The 21,211-nt window shown below is 36.6% G+C and overlaps 4 protein-coding genes across 4 annotated transcripts; 3 read left to right on the forward strand and 1 right to left on the reverse strand.

Annotated features, from left to right (window-relative positions):
* The first annotated feature begins 3,253 nt into the window (after nt 1-3,253).
* Nucleotides 3,254-4,982, forward strand: s100a1 (S100 calcium binding protein A1). Its single transcript, XM_060869259.1, has 3 exons — nt 3,254-3,386; nt 4,512-4,669; nt 4,774-4,982. Exons 2-3 carry the CDS (start codon nt 4,529-4,531, stop codon nt 4,921-4,923), a joined length of 291 nt encoding a protein of 96 aa, XP_060725242.1. The 5' UTR covers nt 3,254-3,386; nt 4,512-4,528; the 3' UTR covers nt 4,924-4,982.
* Nucleotides 4,983-6,532: 1,550 nt separating this feature from the next.
* LOC132845314 (protein S100-A1-like) lies at nt 6,533-8,249 on the forward strand. The gene is made up of 3 exons (XM_060869260.1): nt 6,533-6,656; nt 7,702-7,860; nt 8,047-8,249. Exons 1-3 carry the CDS (start codon nt 6,588-6,590, stop codon nt 8,194-8,196), a joined length of 378 nt encoding a protein of 125 aa, XP_060725243.1. The 5' UTR covers nt 6,533-6,587; the 3' UTR covers nt 8,197-8,249.
* A 397-nt stretch (nt 8,250-8,646) lies between these two features.
* On the reverse strand, nt 8,647-14,619 carry mettl25b (methyltransferase like 25B). Its single transcript, XM_060870256.1, has 8 exons — nt 14,403-14,619; nt 14,113-14,231; nt 12,902-13,112; nt 12,757-12,819; nt 11,845-11,979; nt 10,879-11,750; nt 9,920-10,104; nt 8,647-9,745 (listed from the first exon to the last, which is right to left on the reverse strand). The coding sequence occupies exons 1-8, from the start codon at nt 14,502-14,504 to the stop codon at nt 9,552-9,554; spliced, it is 1,881 nt and encodes a 626-aa protein (XP_060726239.1). The 5' UTR covers nt 14,505-14,619; the 3' UTR covers nt 8,647-9,551.
* A 64-nt stretch (nt 14,620-14,683) lies between these two features.
* isg20l2 (interferon stimulated exonuclease gene 20-like 2) lies at nt 14,684-17,188 on the forward strand. Its single transcript, XM_060870257.1, has 4 exons — nt 14,684-14,799; nt 15,441-16,188; nt 16,308-16,508; nt 16,873-17,188. The coding sequence occupies exons 2-4, from the start codon at nt 15,583-15,585 to the stop codon at nt 16,978-16,980; spliced, it is 915 nt and encodes a 304-aa protein (XP_060726240.1). The 5' UTR covers nt 14,684-14,799; nt 15,441-15,582; the 3' UTR covers nt 16,981-17,188.
* The last annotated feature ends 4,023 nt before the right edge of the window (nt 17,189-21,211 follow it).

Consider the following 21,211-nt stretch of genomic DNA (forward strand, 5'->3'; position numbering starts at 1 on the left):
ATTATCATTATGAATAGAATAGTTTATATGCTCTAGATTTAGAGCTCTGGAACTGTACCGGAGGGATGAGCAGCATTTCTGATATTAAGGATATGAATTAAATTGTTTTTCCCTTTCATATTTCAACCATCCTTTAAATAGTGCCTACCACTGAATGGTCAAACACAAGCTTCAAAGTACTTGCATAATCTGGTATTAACAGTGTTTGAAGTGACTCACACCTCACCCATTAACAAAGAGATTAAAATGTGAATAAGAAAACCATCCCACATCTAGACAATCAAATTTAACAGGTATTCTAGTTGATGATACTCCAAATTGCTAAATTGTTTGAAGATGTTAAAACCATCTGAAGATGTGTTTAGTCGTTGATTCATTTGGAATCCTGTATTTAAAAACAATATAATCTAAAAAAAAATATAAATTGATGTGCAAAATGAATTAGTGTGCAGGACATTTTAAACACATTACAAACCTACAAGTTATGAATAATCGGCAAGTAACAGGCCATTTACAACATCCATATTTTACAAGAGCTGCTTAACTAAAATGCATAAAAATGTATTTAACCTAGTTCTGAGCTCTGCAGTACCGCAATGACTCACTGGGTGGCCCCAGCCCACAGGTTGAAAGCCACTGCTTATGCTTAAAACAAAGTGGAATCACAAACAGTACTGTGTAAAGAAATACAAATAAATTATATATGTAAAGTAAATATAAATATGAATAGGTTGTTTATTCAATAACAAAATGACCTACTAAGAAAAACAGTAAATGAACAAAAGAGAAATCCAAATCAAATTAATATTTGGTGTTGCCTCGCTTTGCCTGCAAAATAACATCAATTCTTATAAGTACACACTTGCTCACAGTTTTTGAAGGAACTCTGGATGTAGAGAACTAACCTTCTTCTGTAAATGTAGACTGCCTCAAATCCTTCTGTCTCTTCACGTAATCCCAGACAGACTTGATGTTGAAGTCAGAGCTTTGTATTGGGCCAAACCATAACTTCCAGGACCCCATGTTCTTATCTTCACTGAAGATAGTTCTTAATGACATTGGCTGTTTGTTTGGGGTCATTGTCCTTCTTCAGAATAAATTTGGGGCCAATCAGACACCTCCCTGATGGGATCACATGATGGATAAGTGTTTTCCTGTATTTTTCAGCACTATGGACACAATTAAGACAAATCTCCAACACTAATTGCAGAACTGTATCCCCAAACTCCACCATGCTGAACTGTTGCCTGCAGACACTCATTACTGTACCACTTTCCAGCCCTTTGATGAACAACCTGCCTCCTGCTACAGCCAAATGTTTTTTAATGGATAAATAGAAAAAAAATGACTGATAAACCCAAAACACCTGCTGCCATTTTTCTGCATCCCAGTTCCTATGTATTTGTGAATGCCGTGTTTCCATGTCAGAGGTATGGTTTTTTTGGCCACAGTTCTTCCATGAAGACCACTTCTGGCCAGAAATTTCTGGGCAGTAGATGGTTGTATCTGGGTCTCACTGTTTTCTACCAATTCTTTGCTGATAGCACTTACTGCTGGACATCTTTCAATGTTGAAACAAAGTACGAATGATGTGTCATTCATGTTATGCAAGTTTCCTTGGCCAAACACTGCATCTCCAGTACTCAATTTCTTTGTGCTTCTTCAAAAGACATTGAACAGCACGTTATTAAATACTGGTCTGCTTTTAAATCTTTGCCTGACCTTTGCCTTCAACAACCACATCTTAGTTCAGCTGGATCTTGCCCAGTTTTAAACATACATATAAAATTGATAATCATTGGCATAATCATTATCACCTGCATGGTATAAATGGTTAATCATACACCTGACTCATTGTGCATGTGTACAAAATGTCCAAGATGATGGTTAGAAGCCAAATGGTAGTCACACCAAATTGTATGTAGATTTTTCTTCTTTTTGCTCTCTTTGCATTTTGAATATTGATTAAAATAAACATCACAATAAAAATATATTTTTTGAAAGCATTCTTACTTTACATAATTTCTATATAATAACTTGAACCTGGGCAGGCATACAGAAATGTAAATCTTTGTCCAATCAGCCTAACGGTGATAATTGAGACTGTGATGATGGATAATATTGCCATAAGGAAATAAAATAGATTATAAAGAGAAGAGGACAAAGAACAGATTTGCCCTAAAGAGTTTAGAGGGAATAGGGGAGGACATGTTTCTCAACTGAAATGAAATAGTGTCTGTCTGTGTGGTGGGAATTAAACCGAGAGATAAAAAACTGTGATAACAATGGCTGACTATCAGGCGTTATCATTTGTGTGGTGTAGAAGGCCATTAACAACCCTGTTGCCTGAGTGCTGAGATAGGCAAACATCAGATAGAAAGTGCTCATAGTGATTATTGGAGACTTGGTGGACTTGTAGCTTGAAAGCAATAACTATTTACAGATTAGAGATGGGTTTGTAGCCGTTTCCAAAATGGGATCCAGCTCAGGTTTTTAAAGAACTTAAGGATCTATTGACTTATTTAGTTCCAACAGGACTGTGACAAAGGCAACCAAACAATTAATAAAAGAAGGAAACTGAAGCATTCAGATAATTTTAAGGAGTATAGTTGGGATAATAACTAACTGACAAAATGGTGAGTTGCATAATAATTATCCCAATAACAGATGATGAGTTGGTTAAAGTAAAACTTGTAACAGACTGAGCAATGTGTAGAAATTATTTTATTTAGAAAGAAGGTAGGAAAAGGTTTACATAACTCACCAGATCCAGAAACAACATTTTCAGGAGGCTGGGTAAGTTTATTTGTGGCTATGAGAAAGTGTTAAGGTTTGCATTTGGAATTTCTATTAACAGAGGAGATGTAGAAAGAGTGCATTGGGCAAGCCTATATTTAAAATGTATATTTTATGCTACAGAGTCCAATTTGTCTGCAAAGCCACACAGAATCAATGAATGTACATTCCTTGCATCCCCATCATCTTCTGCAATAATCAAACTATGTTCCTCTTTACCATCTCAAGATTAAAATCAACTGATAAAGGTTCACATCACGGTCCACATGGGTTCAGGGTTAAAACTCAAATGTTTTGATGGCTGTCTGTATAGAATTTTACATGCTAGGACTACGTCTATATAATTCATATTTGAAATCATTCAAATCTGTTTTTATGATGATGTGTCTTTTAATGTGTTTATCGTGACTTCTTTATAATGTTATTTTTCTTTATATCTTTTTTATTTGGCGCATTAGAGGACGCCTATAAGGGGAGAGGAGTGGATGGGGTCTGACACGCTAATTAGAGCACGTAGATAAACCGCTGCCATTTAATGCGTGAGAAACAGAAGATCTGAATCTCCTCACATATCAGCTACAGCTTTCTCGGTAAGCTAATGAAATTCTCCTTTCTGTTTAATTAGCTAGGAAGACAAGGAACAGAAATAATCTTTAGCCTAGAAAAAGTTTGCAAAGTATAAAAATAAGTATTAAATTGTATTTAAATTATACTTAAACTCGAAAAACGCTCAGAGAAAAGCGTGCTGCACTCTTTATTTATTTTAGTTCTACTTTTTTTTTTTTTTTTTTTTTTTTTTTTTTTTAAACTTTGTTTGGAAATGGCGTAATTTATTTAAAACGATTAAGTTGCGTAATTAGAGCACAATTAGAGCACAGCTTCAATCTATACTACATGCCCCGTTCTAAGTAAAAGATCTATACTAATTATTTGCTATAATTTACTCTACCATTTCAGTGAAAAAGGTAAGAATGAGCATTTTTATTTATTTAATTTTTTTTCTATCACTTTATATAGAGTTCATGTTCATGGTTGCTGTGTAACTAGTTTACACAATAATATTGTCTATACATCTCTGTAGCCTAGAAAGATTCAAAGCAAAGATGATTCTTAAATGATATCATATTTGTTTTTAGGTTATGGCATCCTGTGGATAGTTTTCCTATTCAAAACATAAATTGAATTAGGTATTGAAATGATTGGCTTACCATAGTTGTCATTTTATTTCTGCTACTTTAATGTTTCCTAGAAGTAGAACATTTTAAGAACGTTTACTTAATTTTAGATGGTCATTCTCAACCTCTTAAACTGCAACAAAAGGACTAGTTAAATATTTGATGCATGCCAGTCCTCCTATTCCCTCTGAACATCATCAGTCTACTGGGGCCAAACAACTTGTTACTCGGAGACACCGGATATCTCCATAGAAGTGAGAAACTGGTCAGTGGATCGGCGTTGTAAAGGGGTCAGCAGGTGTTCATAATGGGTAGAAGAGGAGAGTGCGTAATAATGGAACAAATATCCTATTATCAGTGGAATTACGTTACTCTTTAAAAAGAATTACAAATGTTAAGTTACTTTGCATAGGGAGTTAATTACAAATGGGTGGTGTATTAATGTGCTTTCATTAATTTAAAATGATGACATTGAGAAATCAGAATTATTCTATTAGATTTAGAATGTGATTAGACCTTAATGCTTCATGTTTTCCACAGGGAATCACTATAGGAAAATGGTTTCTCAGTTAGAAAATGCAATGGACAGCCTTATCAAAGTGTTCCACACTTATTCTTCCAAAGAAGGGGACAAATACAAACTGAGTAAAGCTGAAATGAAAAGTCTTCTACAAGGAGAGCTAAATGACTTCTTAGCTGTGAGTTAAATTTTTTTTTTTTTTTTTTTTTTTTATTCCATATTAAAATCTTGGTTGAAATTTCCTTGAAATATAAGTTTGAGACTCCTGCATTCTCATTCCAGGCAAGTAAAGATCCACTGGTTGTGGAGAAGATAATGTCTGATCTGGATGAGAACCGAGATGGGGAAGTGGACTTCCAGGAATTTGTAGTTCTGGTGGCAGCACTTACTGTGGCGTGTAATGATTTCTTTGTTGAGTGTATGAAACGCTGATGCCTATTCAGGTCATCTGAACTACTTTGTCTGCTTTAATAAAAATGTGTTGCACTGAGCATATGATCATTCTTTTGTATACAACCATTTTTGTACTTATTCTTTAAAGCATTCATTGCTGTTCAAGGGACTGAGTGTAAATCCCTCGTATATCTTAATAAAAGCTGCTTGGACAGCTTTTTCCCACCAAGAAAAAGTGCAACAAGAAAACATGGTTTTTGACTTTGGACAACCACCTTTGAACCCAGGTAGCCATTGTTTTTAAAGTTGCTCTCTGATTTACAAATGCATGTTATTTTGAAGGGAAGTATAATTATTTTGTTACATTTTATATACCTGTTCAGGAAAAGCTGTTAGAATAATATTGCATTTAATAGCACCATAGATTTACATACAATTTTTCTGACCAAATGTTAACTTTCAACAGGGTACTATGAAACCCATTATGCTAATGTGACCTCATAGTACTTGCACATTTTGCATATAACTGAGTGATTAGACACCGATTTAGCAAACCAGTACTGGCTAGGTACTTAAGGATATTGGAAGGTTGAGGGGTCAATTTCCTGCACTGCCAAGATACCTTATGTTGGTTCTAATGGTGCAAAATTTACCATTGCAGAGTCCAACATTCATCTAAGTGGAACTAGTCAAAGACACTTTTTGTTGTGTAAACATTTGTATGAGGTTAATCTATATGGCCTCAACAACTCAACTTTTGTGGGTGTAGCTGAGATGAACATAATTAAACAAAATACCACACAGGTTCTTTGCCTCATAAAATTTTACATAAAATGAATATTCAGGGATGATTTAAAACACCAGATTCATGACTGCACTAATGCAGATTGTTAAAATATACAGTAAATACTTTACTAAAATAGTCTTCTTGTAGAAATTAAGTCAATGTTTGAATAGATTGCAAATCATTTACCAGATCAGGTACACCAAATATCAGTGAATTAAATGCATGAAGATAAATGCATGAAGTTGATTTAAGAATCTGTTTTGGGAAATGGTTTGAGAGGCCATGATTAGCGGATTCAGGTGTGTCAAGTAAATGGATAAACGTGAGGTGAGTAGATTTCAATAATTCAATATGTATAAATTGATATATATATATATATATATATATATATATACCAACTGGTGTATATTTGTGTTCTGGTTTTCCAATAACACTGAAGGCATAAAAAATCTGCTTGAGTGGTAATAGCTCCACCTTCTGGAGAATTTTCAGCTAGCTCAACACGTGTGAGAAAAAATGAGGTGACCTGAGGTCAGGTACTGTACAAAGACAAGTCTATGTGGTGCCTCACATCTAAACAAGCCCTTAAATGGGTAGCAGTTCTAATTGCCTATGTTCAGGTAGAACATGATTTTGGAAAGCCCCCGATCCATTTTCAGCATTGTGCATGCTATTTAGCACAGCAATAAGTTTCTGAGCCTTTTACAATTTATTACTATTTATAATAATGTCTGATATATGACCATGTTCGAGGATTAAATCTTCACTCTAGCCAAGTTCTACTTATACAATTTAGCATAAATATTTAGCATAGAGGATTGTAGCCCTTCTAATTTTTTAATTGTTCCTGGCAGTAGGAGGAGCTTCGTCCTATAAGGAGCCAAGGCAGAGGTACACTGTAAGCTGCTGCCATTTAATGCATGAGATGCTAGAAAGAAGAGACAGTGAATCTCCTCAGGTGTCAACTGCGGCTTTCCCTTTCTCGGTAAGATAACAAATTTCTCAATTTGTTAGTGTAACTCAATAGACCAGATAACACTCAGAGATGTAAGGTAACCAGTTTGTAATGGGTTAGAATCATAGAAAAAAGTAGTTAGTGGAAGTTAATTAGTTAAATTTAATTGCAAATACATTTGCATAGCATTCATTATAAGGATTTGGCATTGTCTTTCTAGCATTTTTTTTTAAAATAAAAACTACAGTAAACTGCACAATAATGCTGGTTGTCCATTACTTAAAAATAATGTGGTCTAGACAGCAAAATGCACAACTGAGACATTTTTCTAAATAAATTTAGTGTGGCTTAAATAATACAGTTAAATAATTATGTTTTGATGGTTTTACTAATAAAACCACCATTACTAATAAATGTTAAGATCCATGTATAGATGTTAATGGGGAAAGCTTTAACTTATATTGTTTGTTTGTTTGTTTGTTTAAATTAGGCTGTACCAACTTGGATATCTTTTTCTTTTGTCTTTATTTGATTTCTGGCTTTTAGATCACTTACACAGGAGCACAATTTGTTCATAAAATGTTTATGAATTTTTTTCTTTGTTAATCTTAAACTTTTAAACTATATACAAAAAAGTTCATTACTGATTCATATCTCCACTGAACATCAGTTATTTGGACTTGACATTTGACTTGAATTTGATTATATTATGCTAGTTAAACATGTTTTGTGGTTTGTATTTTGATACATGAATGATCCATGAATTTAATAAAGCAGATTTAGGCTCACTTTCAAAGAAAAGCTGTTCCATTTGTAAAGCAGCCTAATATGGTTGTCTCTTTTTATATAATTTCTGAACAAATGCAAAACTAAGCATGATTTTGCTTCTCTGGTTTATTTATTTATTTGTTTGCTTATTTGGGGTTTTTTTTTTGGCCATAGGTGACAACTGCATAAAAGATTAAGATATGGCAGACCAAACCTATTCCTTGTCCTAAAGCATCACATACAACTGCATGGTGCATTGATTTGGCTACAGAATTAGCCAAATCCCTTTAACCTTTGTTTTATACAGATCTTGACAGTAGAAAACATGGCATCTCAGTTGGAAAATGCAATGGAGACCCTTATCAAAGTGTTCCACGCATATTCGTCCAAGGAAGGGGACAAATACAAACTGAGTAAAGCTGAGCTGAAGAGTCTTCTCCAAGGAGAACTAAGTGTTTTCTTGGCTGTGAGTTAATTTCCCAAAGAATTTAATTACACTGAAACATACTAACCAAATAGTTTAGGCTATTTGTGAACCAAATGTTTCATCCTTTTGATAAATCCTTTTCAAATTGTTTCTTAATATTTAAATCATATATAAATCTAGATTGTCTCCGATTCCATGTTTGACTCTCACATACTTTCTTTCTAGGCAAGCAAAGATCCACTGGTTGTGGAGAAGATAATAAATGATCTTGATCAGAACCGAGATGGAGAGGTGGACTTCCACGAATTTGTAATTCTGGTGGCAGCACTTACTGTGGCATGCAATGATTTCTTTGTTGAGTGTATGAAAAACTGATGCCTGATCAGGTCATGTGGACTTTCTCTCCTGCACAGAAACATATGTGATGTATCATACTTGAGTGTTCTTTACTTATAAAAAAAATTAAAATGTATTTGATGACTTGTACATTTTTTTCAGCATTAGGCTTAATCTTCCTTTTCTGCATTTTAAAGCTTTGTTTCACAACTAGTAACATATAATTGTAAAACTGTGGGCTGATATTTAGATTTTACTTAAGAATTAAATTGACTTGTTAAATCATATCATTTTTAAAGCTTTAATCTGAGATGCAGCATGTACTCCTAACATGCTGAAAAGCCGATGGGTATCTAGATAGTTTTTCTTCACCAACTACTGTTGGAATGTCAATCAGTAGTGGGTAATTATATCAAACATGTGTATGTATATAATGTGTATGATCAGGGAAATGAAATATCTGTAGCCATTTTTCTGATGAAACGCTGCTTTTAATAAAAAAAAAAAAAAAAAAAGTACATTCACCTGGCTACACATACTGTACAACATATAATACAAATCACCTGTAATGAGCCAGTGCCTGGAGTTGAAGTATACTGCTGCTTATGACACACTTCCATGCATAAGTGAGAACAATAAATTAGTTTTTTTATTCTTCAGAAATTGGAAGAGGAAACAGTTCAATAAATATAGTCTTTCACTACTTCAGTCAAGCTGTTTCTATTTTTGATTTCTGCATAAAATGCTATAGTAGGTTCATATCTGTGCCATTCTAAATGTTTTATGAGACGTACCAGAGATCCTGAGCTCTGATACCTTCATTAATACTTTTAGGTCTCAGGCAAGGCCTGCTAGTCAAAGGCCAACCACTCAGCAGCTCTTACGTAACTGAATACACAGATAATGGTTTAAGTACTCACAATATGTTAATTGTGTATCAAGCCTGGTAATTAATCAGAGGCATTAATGTAAAACAACTTGTACAACACATTCACTCTGGTAACTGAAAAAGCTGTTAGAGACTATACAGTTCCTCTGTAGGGCAAAGAGGATTTTTATTTTTTTTCCCCGCAAGATTATTGTCCTAGATAATCGCTAAGAAAATGACAGCGACAACAATGTGTTTTAAAAAGCTATATCAAAATAAAATCACTCTTCAGATGCAATTTAGACATAACAGACAATGGGCATACATTTAGAGAGATTTCACCTTTCAAGACAAGATTTGGTCTTATTCCCAAACTCTTGGACTTTTGGTCAATAAAGCAGATAAAAACATAAAATGTCAGCACTACTCAGCAGAAAATACTTGTCATCAGGTTTAAAAAAGTGATTTAAATTTCAGAAGGCTGCATTTTGGCAAAACAATGTCACTAATAAACACACAAGATCCATCAGTGCACTTTCCCTTTAAGCAAATTCAGTCTTGGACATTTTGGGGATTCTGGAGTAGTGATTGCAGATGACTGGTGTGAACTGTTCTGCTGTATGACCTCTTCTCCATCTTTTTTTGGTTTCACTGCCACCAGCACAAGGTTTCGTGGTGAAAGTGCTGGATCAAACAGTGGAATCAGATGGCTTTGAAAACCTGTGAATATTAATTTTCACATTATCTATAAAACTGCATTTATACCACTGAAGAAATTAATTCAGGTTTTTTGATGATTAGATGATGATAGACAATTAATATTGTAAACAATTATTTGAGAAAGAAATATACTGGACTAGTTAGCTAAAGCCCCTGTCTTTCCCAAATGCTCACCTCTCTCCTGTAGAAAAAGCATTCTGTCGAGGAGGACCAAAGTCTCCACAACTGGAGCCAGCAACAAAGCCAGGCTGAAATATACCACCACTCTGCCCTGTTGCTCCAGCAGGCCTTCCACACTTACAGGGTCAAATGTGAGGTCAGCAGGCAAGCCAACACGGGTGAGCCCCAGACGGGCATACCTATAAAAACAAGTAAGCAATAAGCTCTGTTGTCTCAAAGGATAAAAAAACCTTAGACCAAAAATATAGCACAGTGTCTCAGAGACAAAATATGATTGAACTTAACTGTACTCTTTACAATAAAAAATATATTTAGCCTACGATTATTTTAGTAATATTACAGGTTTCTGGATTTGTTGTACAAACTTGGTGGTCCTTTTAACTCTGAAGAACAATAAAATCACTCCAAGGATGACGGTTGTAAAAGGACACTTTTGATATTGTCATTTTAGAAATCAATTGCCTAGAAGCACTCCGTCCAGGGTGTATCCTGCCTTGATGCCCGATGACGCCTGAGATAGGCACAGGCTCCCCGTGACCCGTAGTTCGGATAAGCGGTAGAAAATGAGTGAGTGAGAATTGCCTAGAAGCTGGCATGTCTGAAGTTAAAGCTCACTGAGTAAAAAAAAACTCCTCACTGAGTAAAAAGATTTATTTCTATCTTAGAAATAAAAAAATAATTAGAAAGTGGGTGTGTAAACATTTCTAGTGTCTACATCATAACTGTTAGCTCCATGGGCTGGACTACACTGTCTAAACATGTGGGTTCTGACCAAAGCAGAGAAGCAAACAGAATGTTTGATCACTTTTCATCGGTGTATTAGTTCTTCATGTTGTGTAGGAGCTGATCTAGCCTGAACTGATCTTGAAGAAAGGTTACAGAACAAGATCAATTCTGCTTGACTTACACAATCCCATTAATTTTTAAGGATTTAAAGATGGAATGATACTGACTCGGCGAATGACAGCATATGGGCCTTTTTAATGGTCTGGATGCCTGCTCTGCGTAGCTGAGGCCTCTCTGCTCTGATTATGCTCTCCAGAGCAGCTCGGTAGCAGTGCGTTTTCAGCAATGAGCTTTCATCTCTCAACCTATGGACATAGTCCTCGATTGCATGGCATGCTCCCTCACGAGCCTTATAAGATAGCTCATGTCCGGGCAACCTTCTCACCCAATCACTCATCGGGTAGCCATATTCTGCTTGTGATACTTCATTTGTGTTATCAGACAGAGATGGGATGATGACTCCAGGAGGTGTAGGGTTCTCCTCGGTAGTGATTTTCATATAGCAGCAGGCTACAGAGGTGATTCCTTGAACATGGGGGCAGTTAGCAAAATGGCGAAGAAGAGTAGCACTAAGGTCACCACAAGCATGAAGTCCAGTCAGTACAAAATCTGAACACACTGGTTCTTTAACACTAGAACAGACCTCAGGATGCGTGGATGAATTCCATCCAAAACCAGTTTGTAGGTGAAATTCTGCCATAACAGTGTCTGACCGAGCTACACAGTCATTGTTTTCCTTTTCATGTTGCTGAAGAGTAGACCTAGCAGGATTCTCATCAACATTTTCTACCAAGCTGCAATCCCCTGTGCACAAGTGCTGGCTTCCACAAACAAGCTCCGTTTCAAGCTCACGTTCCTTGTCTGATGTCATCGATACCCGCGGTCTCTTTTTACATGATCCTGCTTTGGCTGGGTAACTCTCACTGTTTTTCTTCCTCTCCCCCAACTGCTGAAGGAAAGACTCCCAGGTGTCTCTGGGGTTAATCCAGCCAACCACATGCCGGGGTACAGGATCAAGTGATGTGTGACTGATGCCTGTCTGAAAAAGTGAAAAATTGTAAACGCAGTTACTCAGTACTTATTTCCCTTTGTTTAATTATAGATGAAACATAATGCGAAGGTTAAAACAATACCTTACGACTCTCTTTGGCCATTGTCAACAGGAGCTGTTCATCAAATTTAGAGGCCATGGAAACTAGACTGGGATCAGCCTCAACAGCAGTAACATCCAGGCCAAGTCCAAATGACAGGAAACGGGTCAAATGGCCCTATGATGAAATAAGACACTTAATAGTTGTTAACAGTCCAAAAGTATAACAGAATCAAAACAACAAATTATAGGGCTGCTTTCACACCTTATTTACTAATTTCTACTACATAGTTTGTTTGTTGTTGTTTTTTTGGAACGTTTTATTCTTATGGATTGCTTTGTTTCACTTAATGTCGCACAAGCACATTGGCTGTGATATATAGAACAACAGTGCAACTGTGAGTTTGATATTACTTTGATACAACAGTTCTATAAAAAAAAAAGTAAGTGGCACTTGAGATGCAATATGCAAATATTTTGTTTATTTTTGCTCTGTCAACAAAAATAGTTTGTAACAAAGCCACATGAAAGAGGGACAGACTGATGTTAGCATATGATTTCAAAGTAATAATTTATTGCTAGAATTGTAATTTTATGTAGCAAACACAAACAAATAATGATGCAAACATCAAAATGTACGAATTGTATCATACTAAATGTCAGCACTCAGATATTTCAGAACTCAGCTTGTCCAGTCAAATTAGTGGACCAGAAATACTTGATGTATAAACTGGCAATAAATTTTAACTGCACCATAATGCTTTTAGATGAGGTTGTTCCTAAACTGGACAGTTTACAGCTTAGATATAGAATAACTATATCCTTCCTGGCAGTTCAGACCCACCTAACAATTTCCTCTGACCTCTCTTATCAATAAGGTGTTGAACCATGCCCCAGATATTTGGTGAGCATCCACATTTTTTTCAGTATAAACCAAAGTAAAGTGAAGATTTACCTGCCCAGACCCAACATCAACCACACTGCTACACTGAGTCTGGTCACACAGCTGTTTAACCAACTGAAATAAATTGGAGAAAAATAATTTTAGCTGTTCATGGAATAATAATGAATAAATAAAGACATATTATCAAATTACGTACCATGCCAAGTTTACGAATCTCATGTTGTTTCTTGGGTTTCACGTGTTTGCGGAAGATATGGCCAAGCAGAGAGCTTTGACTGCTGTTCGAGGGAAATTCATCTAGCTTTACTGTGTCCTTGGACTGGTGGGCTGAAGACATCCGAGGAAATGCCAGTGTGTGAGCTGTGGCTCTTAGTGCCAGCAATGACAGAGGCCAGACAGAAGGGTAGCTTAAAAATATCAAAATGTTATGAAACACAATATTGCAGCAATAACATGTTTTCTTTCTATTAAGGGACTACTTTAACGTGCTATTTTATTATGAAGTTGAGTCGGAATATACTACAAAAAATGTTTTATACTCTGTGATCACGGCATTAGAACAAATGGATAAAATCTGTCTATAATATCTATTAATAGCTCCGCAGTGAAGTAATTATTAATGCTCAATGCATTATGTCATGAGATCTCATCCATAGCATAATTAGGAATGAGGTAGGGCAAAATATTAAAAATATTTTTGTTTAAACCAAAAAATAAAGAATGCATTTAGATATACAAAGGCATTTTAGGGGGAAAAAATAATCTATGAAATAATCCACCTCATTCATGAAAGACTCTAATTTGCATGTGTCTTCTCAATAAATTCTGAGGATGTGTCACGGTCAGCATACGGACTCATGACATGACATTTCATTCTGTATAATCACCTTACACAGCTGTGAATTACAATCTGGGCAAGAAAGAAATCAGGCCAGCCAATGTGCATGCATTTGAGATATTAAGTGCTAGAAAGGAAAATAGTGAGTAGCACTAACACCACCGTGTGTGGTTGGTGAGGACACAAACCAAGTACACAATAGTGTACTGGTAGTACACAATACTACCATCTTGTAACTGTGTTTATCTTTAAATGTTGTTTGCACGTCTACAGAAATGCCATGCATAGACAGGATAGTTTGTATACATTACAACGTAATACAGGCTGGACTGCGCATGCGCAACATCACTACTCATAAGAGTGCAGCATCCCGATAATACACAATTCTGCAAAAATCCCATTGGTGGCGCTGTTGCACTTGTTCACACAGAAGTGCATAATCTGGACCAGACCGAAGTCTGTTAATGTGGATGCCAATACTGATGTCCATAAACTGATGCCCCTTTTTAGACAGGGACTACTACATCTGCCATATATGTATATACCGGTTTATACCAGTTTATACTTACACCCTGTTCTGGGGCTCTCTGTGCAGAAGCAGGTCTGCTACCTGAGGTGGTGATAAATCTCTCAAGGCTTTCTGCCATCCTTCAGGTAAAGTTTCCCACAGATTCTCACTGAAAAACTCCTGAGAATAAATAATACTGTTAAACAATGTTCCAAACACTGGAGGAATTATAAAGCTTAATCCCTGTAATGCCAACATCCCACATAGCTCTAACACTGGAGCTACATTTAGCAATAATATTTTGTTCAAAATGATTTTAATAAGACTGGTTATAAATTGATTGATAATTACAATAATGTAAGAGTCGGATATGTGTTTATATCTCGAGAGGAACGATACAAGGCTCTTTGCTAAGACTTTCTGCTGCTGCTCTGAAAGTGTAACTGAAAACATTTCCACTTCTTCTCTTCTTCTTCTATTGCTTTTTAATGAACGGAGTTTACATCAAGAATCTAGTTTAATATCCGAGAACCATAGCTCGAGTTGCTAAAACCACGGTTCAATCCGATATAGTGACCTAGTGGCTCAATCATGTGCACTACATAGTGTGTAGAAGGCTATGCTTTATACAAGACATGTAGTGCACTTATATCAAGAGTAAAGGCTTATTTGGGATTCGGCCTATAGAGAAGCCTGCCCTCCAACCCGGAAGTGTACTTTAGCCCGACTCGAGCACATGGAAAGAAAGGTACATTTAAAATAGCTAAATTTTATGTGTTTATTTTATTGTAAAACATAAAAAGTGAGGTAAATCGTTTAGCAGAAGCATGGGAGTTAAACACACAGAGTGCAATCGAAAGATTTGTTATCTAGAAAATTACCATTAGCTAATTTAGTTTGTTCTGTTTATACTTTGTTTATTTAACTCTCTTACTTTATCTCTTTAAAACTAGCTAGTTAACTCTATGGTTTATAAAGGGCCAAGAACTAAAAACGTGTTGATGTTTCATTCAACTTTTACCAAAGTATTCATTATGTAATTACTTACTGTCTAATAAATCAATACTTATTGTGATGGAGTTCTGTCGAATTGTTCAGTTCTGATGTAACACCTGACACTTTTAAGGCTTTTAAGTTAACTTAGTTATAATATACAATATTTAGTCTAACAAGTAGAACAAAATCAGTGATTTACAAGATAAGTAATTGTTTTTAAGTGGGTGGTTAAAGAGAATAGATAGAGGCAGCAGAAATAGAAAGCAGGTCAAAATCAACAAATGAATATACTTTTGGTAAAAGACAAGCGAGTAATACAACGACAATATATTAATGTTCACATGAACTACTTATTAACTTCTTATCAATATTGTATCGCTCTTTCCTTTCAAGATGCACAGGACATCCACATGCAAGGGCTAAATAAGCAGTTCAGATAAGCGTCACAGCTGGATATAACATCTCTACCCTGTAATGAACAGAACTTCTCAAAACACTGCAGTTATTCCTGTGGAATTTTGCTCTTTGTTCAACTATGTCCGAACTTACTCTTAACTTGAACTTCAGTGGCCCTGGCTATAACGAGAGCCAAGAGAAACCCAGTGGTAATGCCAGACACCAACAATTTCTTAGAAAGAGGCGCTACCTGGAACATAAGGGGTTTCTGAATAACAAGCAAAACAGAAATAACAGGCAAAAAGGAAAAGACAAAAGAGAGAAATTGCAAAAAGAAAGGAAAAGAAAGGACCATGCACAAGCCAGTGCTGTTTTCCCCAAATTTACTACTCTAAAGCCAGAATTGTCCACAAATCCCTCCACTACCATGCAGGCCCACCATGGAAACTCTGCAACCATCAAGGAATTTTCAGTGCCTTTAAAGTCAACATCTAAAACAGGATCCAGCTCAGAGTTGCTCAACCCGTTGAAATATGTCGCCCTTGACTGTGAGATGGTAGGGACAGGTCTCAAAGGTCATTGCAGTGAACTGGCCCGCTGCAGCATAGTCTCCTATGATGGGGATGTAATTTATGACAAATTCATCAAGCCGGTTAATCCAGTCACAGATCTTCGCACTCGGTGGAGTGGAATAAGATGGCAAGATCTTCATAAAGCAACACCCTTCGAACAAGCCCAGAGAGAGGTAAAGAAGTAAAGCTTTGTTATATTTTCTTAATTGTATCATAATTGGCAACATGCAGTGCATTTCACCTAAATTGTTAAGCTGCAGAAAAGTAATTCTAAATAAATATTTGCTTACAGATTTTAAACATCCTCACTGGGAAAGTGGTTGTGGGCCATGCTATTCAGAATGATTTTAAGGTTTTGAAATATTCCCATCCTGTCCACTTATTGCGAGACACCTCACGAATTCCCATTCTGAATCAGAAAGCAGGTCTGCCTGAAAACCAACCTGCCTCCCTGAAGACCCTGACAAAGCTTCTGTTAAACAAGAAAATACAGGTTCGTCGGATATTAAATAAATCAACAGAATTCCTGACAAATAATCAGGATGATTTGCAAATATTTGGGGAATAGTTATAATTAAATCACTTTCAGCTTCATGTCTGTTCAGATTTGCTACCCTTGCTACTGTTGGGTCTATGTAGTGTTGCTAGTTTTCCATGTGCCACTTTATCCTTTATCACTAGTTCATGAAATGCAGATGTTCTTATCCTAAGTCCAAGTGAATGATGCAGATTTACAGTAGCTAACCTGGAATGGTAAAACTCTTTATTCAGCTGAATGTATAGATTTGATATAAAATTACTTTTTATTCCTATCTTTTGAGGCTTTAACTAAAAAAAACCCTCTCTTTTGTCCTCAGACTGGAAAGAAGGGCCATTCTTCAGTAGAAGACGCAAAAGCCACCATGGAGCTATATAAAACAGTAGCAGTGGAATGGGAAAGGACTTTGGCTTCAACTACTTTCTAAAGGAAAAAAAACTGCCAAGTGTTTTTCTTAATTAAAGTTCAATGTTTTAAAAATGAGTTTTAAGCCTTTAAGCTGTCTAGTTTTAATTATTAAAAAAAAGCAAAAAAAGGCTGTCTAACCAAATTTAAACATTTTTATGCTTCCACACTTAAAATGTTTGTTGTTTATAAGGCTTTTTCTATTTGTTAATCCACATGTTGAATTTGTTATTTAAAAAACAAAACAAAAAAAACAGTAAACTACAATGAGTAAAGATCTGTTGAGCATTGTTTTCAGTCAGCATTCAAGATTTGCTAAATCTAGTTGTGGAAAATACATTAACGCATGCATACAGTTGGTGTCTGGTTGTGGTTTGGGGGGGTCAGGTATGGAAACATTGTTAGCACATCTGGAAATGGGGTGGTGGTGAGAAAGCAGGACTGCAACGTGTCAGATGGCATGTTTGGAAACGTCTGGGTGGGTTTGTCTCCACACCCTCTCCATCCGTTTTTTTTTTTTTTAAGACTTGGTTTGCATTTTTCTAGCTCTCATAAATTCTGCACAAGAGGAGGAAACTATATCCCAAGACACCTCAGTCACCAATCCTTCAATGGATCATTCATGCAGCTTTCTTGTCCTCAAATCCTACTCATACATCACTTAATATTTCATTCCATATCATGTATCACTGTCATTTCTGCTTTGATATTTGGATAACAGTTAGCTTGTGTAGAATGTGGTTGCTAAACTGTTCCTCACAGTTGGCAAATAGAATTCTGAGTCAGCTATTGACCATCTATTTAAGAGGGTGGTCTCAAAGAAAAGGCTGTTCAGCATTTTTGTTTAACACACATTACACTAAATTGTAAGTTTTATTTGCCAAGCTATTAAGAGGGAACAACTGGATCATATATTTAATATCACTAAGTTTGTCTAATGAATGTCTGAAGATTGTCTCATATTTCCTTTAGAGAAATCAAATGATTTTGCCTGGAAAACATCTGGGGGAAGGTGATGGCAGACAGAACTGTGCATGTGGTGTGCTAAAGCAAAGCACTTGATGGAAGTTCATACTTTCCTAGTAGTGGTTTGGAAACAGTGGGTGCTGATGGAAAGGTTACCACTTAACTACCTATTTTTAACTGTGCACTAACCCGAATGGTGTGCAGATGTGTGACTTTGGTATCTGTCTGAAATTAACAAAATTTTACCTAATTAGTAATTTTGCAGAGATTGTTAGTATATGAATGCTAGACTTTGTTGCCTCCTAAATAATATAGTTTTTAAGCATTCATATGTGTCGGGGCACGGTGGCTTAGTGGTTAGCATGTTTGCCTCACACCTCCAGGGTTGGGGGTTCGATTCCCGCCTCTGCCTTGTGTGTGTGGAGTGTGCATGTTCTCCTTGTGCCTCGGGGGGTTTCCTCCAGATACTCCGGTTTCCTCCTTCGGTCCAAAGACATGCATGGTAGGTTGATTGGCATCTCTGGAAAAATTGTCCATAGTGTGTGAATGAGAGTGTGTGTGTGTGTGTGCCCTGCGATGGGATGGCACTCCGTCCAGGGTGTATCCTGCCTTGATGCCCAATGACGCCTGAGATAGGCACAGGCTCCCCGTGACCCGAGGTAGTTCAGATAAGCGGTAGAAAATGAGTGAGAGTGAGAGCATTCATATGCACACCACTGGTAGGTTTGACATTTACTTCAGAATTGATTTAAGGATGTGTTTTGGTTTTAAAACTACACTTTTTTATGCCAAGTCTTTTAAGTTAATACTTTTCACCAACATGTGTACCATATATAACAGAATTTCCACTTGGTGACGAGTCTTTCATCAAATACAGTGCAGGATGTACATTACAGTGGATGTCTTAATGGTAAATACTGATTTAAGATCATAATTTACTGTATACCCCTGCATGATAGCATTGTGTACAATTTTAGACATGATTTAAAAAAAAACTTTAAAATCAATATTAAAATGGGGAGCTTGGTAATTTCATGGGGCTATTATAGTGTGGCAAATGGTGAACAATAAAAGATAATGAATGTCTATTATGAGTTACAGCAACTTAGCCACATTGTGGTCCAGAGCAGGGTAGCAGTTACAAAATACAAAGTCTAAAAAATTTGCCTGACCTCAGCTGAAACAATCAGTACTGTGTTCCGAGTGGCTTGTGCAAGCAGCATCAGTGCAATAACTGTTCATCTGAAGTTAAACAAGGTTGGTTTCCATGGCTAAGCAGCTGCCCAGAAGCCTAAAATCAACATGTACAATTCCAAATGTGAGCCAGAGTGGTGTAAATTATTGCCACTGATTTATTGGATAGAATTTCTTTGCTGTGATGAATGGTCTAGTGCTTCACTCTGCAACAGTCTTCCGTACAAGTCTGGGTTTAATCGGTGCCTGGCAAACACACTACCTCAATGTATAATGCCAACTCTAAAGTATGCTGGAGATTGTTTTTCCAAATATTAAAGTCAATCTCTCACTATAATGTATATTAAAATACAATAGGAACCTTTCAGTGAAAGTGAAATACATAGTTTATCTACACAAGAAGTGATGTGTTTAAATTGTAGTAACAATCACTCAAATTACAGGCCCAGTATCATTTGTGGTCAGTTGTCAATTTAGATGTAAGGAGTCCCTCTTTTTCCATCTGCAGCAGTGAAACACTTTAGCAACAACAATTATAATCAATAATTAAGCAGTTGCATTTTCCATGGTCAGGGTGATGATGGATCTGGAGCCTGTCCTAGGATCACTGTGTCAGGAATACACTCTGGATTTGATGCCAGTCCATCATAGCACACCATGCACACATATACACACCTAGGAGCAATCTACTCTAGACAATCCTGCATACATGCATGTTGTTTGGAAGTGAAAGGAGACTGAAGAGCCCAGAGAAATCTCAGGTGTAAAACAACTAACTTTGTAAAGAAAATATCCCAAGATCTTAACCATGGACTTAACCAGCTACTCTTGAACAGCAATTGCTTTCACCTCTTATGTATTCAGAAGCACTCTGCTTATACAGCTGGACGACTTCTTTATGAAAAATTACTCAGCTTTTTCCAGCCTCAAAGTGTAGAGGTTGTGATCCCCTTAGAGTATGCACCTGGCTGCTTAGCCTGATTAAGGGCACTGCTGGCAAGGAAGCTTCCCTGTCCTGTTAGCCTTCCTGTCTAACACTGCTTAACCTATATGTTAAATTCCACTAGTGTCTGATATTCAGGCTGCAAGATTAAGGATACAAAGCTGTATTCACCCTCCTCCTTCTCTTTGGGATGACCCAGCTGCAGCCAGGCAGATTCGCCCTGCTGTCTCATTCATTCTATTTGCCACTAGATACCTCAGTTCCTCTATTGCCACTGACATGAATCACGAATGGATTTCTTTTTTCCACATTTGCAGACATGAATCTCAAACGAGTCAGCAGCTGGGCATCAGGATGAATGTGAATTACATACAGATCATTGGATTATAGGCTTACCTAATGCCTAAGATGTCTGTTGATTTGTAACATTTTTTAATGCTTGGCAGGGTAGGTGGACAGGAAGATGTAGATGTGTGCATGCTTCTCTCATGTAGATGTAATAGTCAGGGTTTGTGTGCTTCTCTAACAATGACTGATTTTCTCATGTATTTACCTTATGTTAAGACATTGGCAGGATTTGAGACTACTTTATATAACGTTGTACTGGCAAGTAATTTTAAATAGCCCATGACAAATAAACGAAATGGCAAGGGGCTCTATTTTTCTGTTTGTTTGTTTGCTTGTTTTTTGTCATGGTCATGTTTTTGTAGCTCAACAGGAAACTTAAGTGTCAAACTTGCAGTTGTTCAAAAGGACTGCAATTAGCATGGTGGCACAAATGTTGGCGTTTCCACTTCACAGCTCCTGGGTCCCCAGGATTGCTGCAGGCACAAAAGCAGTAAAACATCCCAGAATGCACAACACAGCAAACAAAATAAGACCACATCAGGGTGTACTCCTGTCTGACATGTCAAGAATCTGAGGCTATAGTGGGCACAGGCTCAAGAAACACTGGGCAGTTGGTCACCTGTGGATTTTCCAGTCTTTAACCGACCAGTTTTGGTAAGTATTTTGAATGTATTTGGTGATTGTTGTCATTTATGTGTATGTGTATTCATATGGCAATTAACCTCAGACAATATCCTTGTCAATCTGTGCATATGACAAATAAAATACTTTGAAATGGCAGAGATTTAAGTAGGAATATTTG

This window comes from Tachysurus vachellii, chromosome 5 (assembly GCF_030014155.1).
Source record: "Tachysurus vachellii isolate PV-2020 chromosome 5, HZAU_Pvac_v1, whole genome shotgun sequence".
Classification (NCBI taxonomy): Eukaryota; Metazoa; Chordata; class Actinopteri; order Siluriformes; family Bagridae; genus Tachysurus; species Tachysurus vachellii.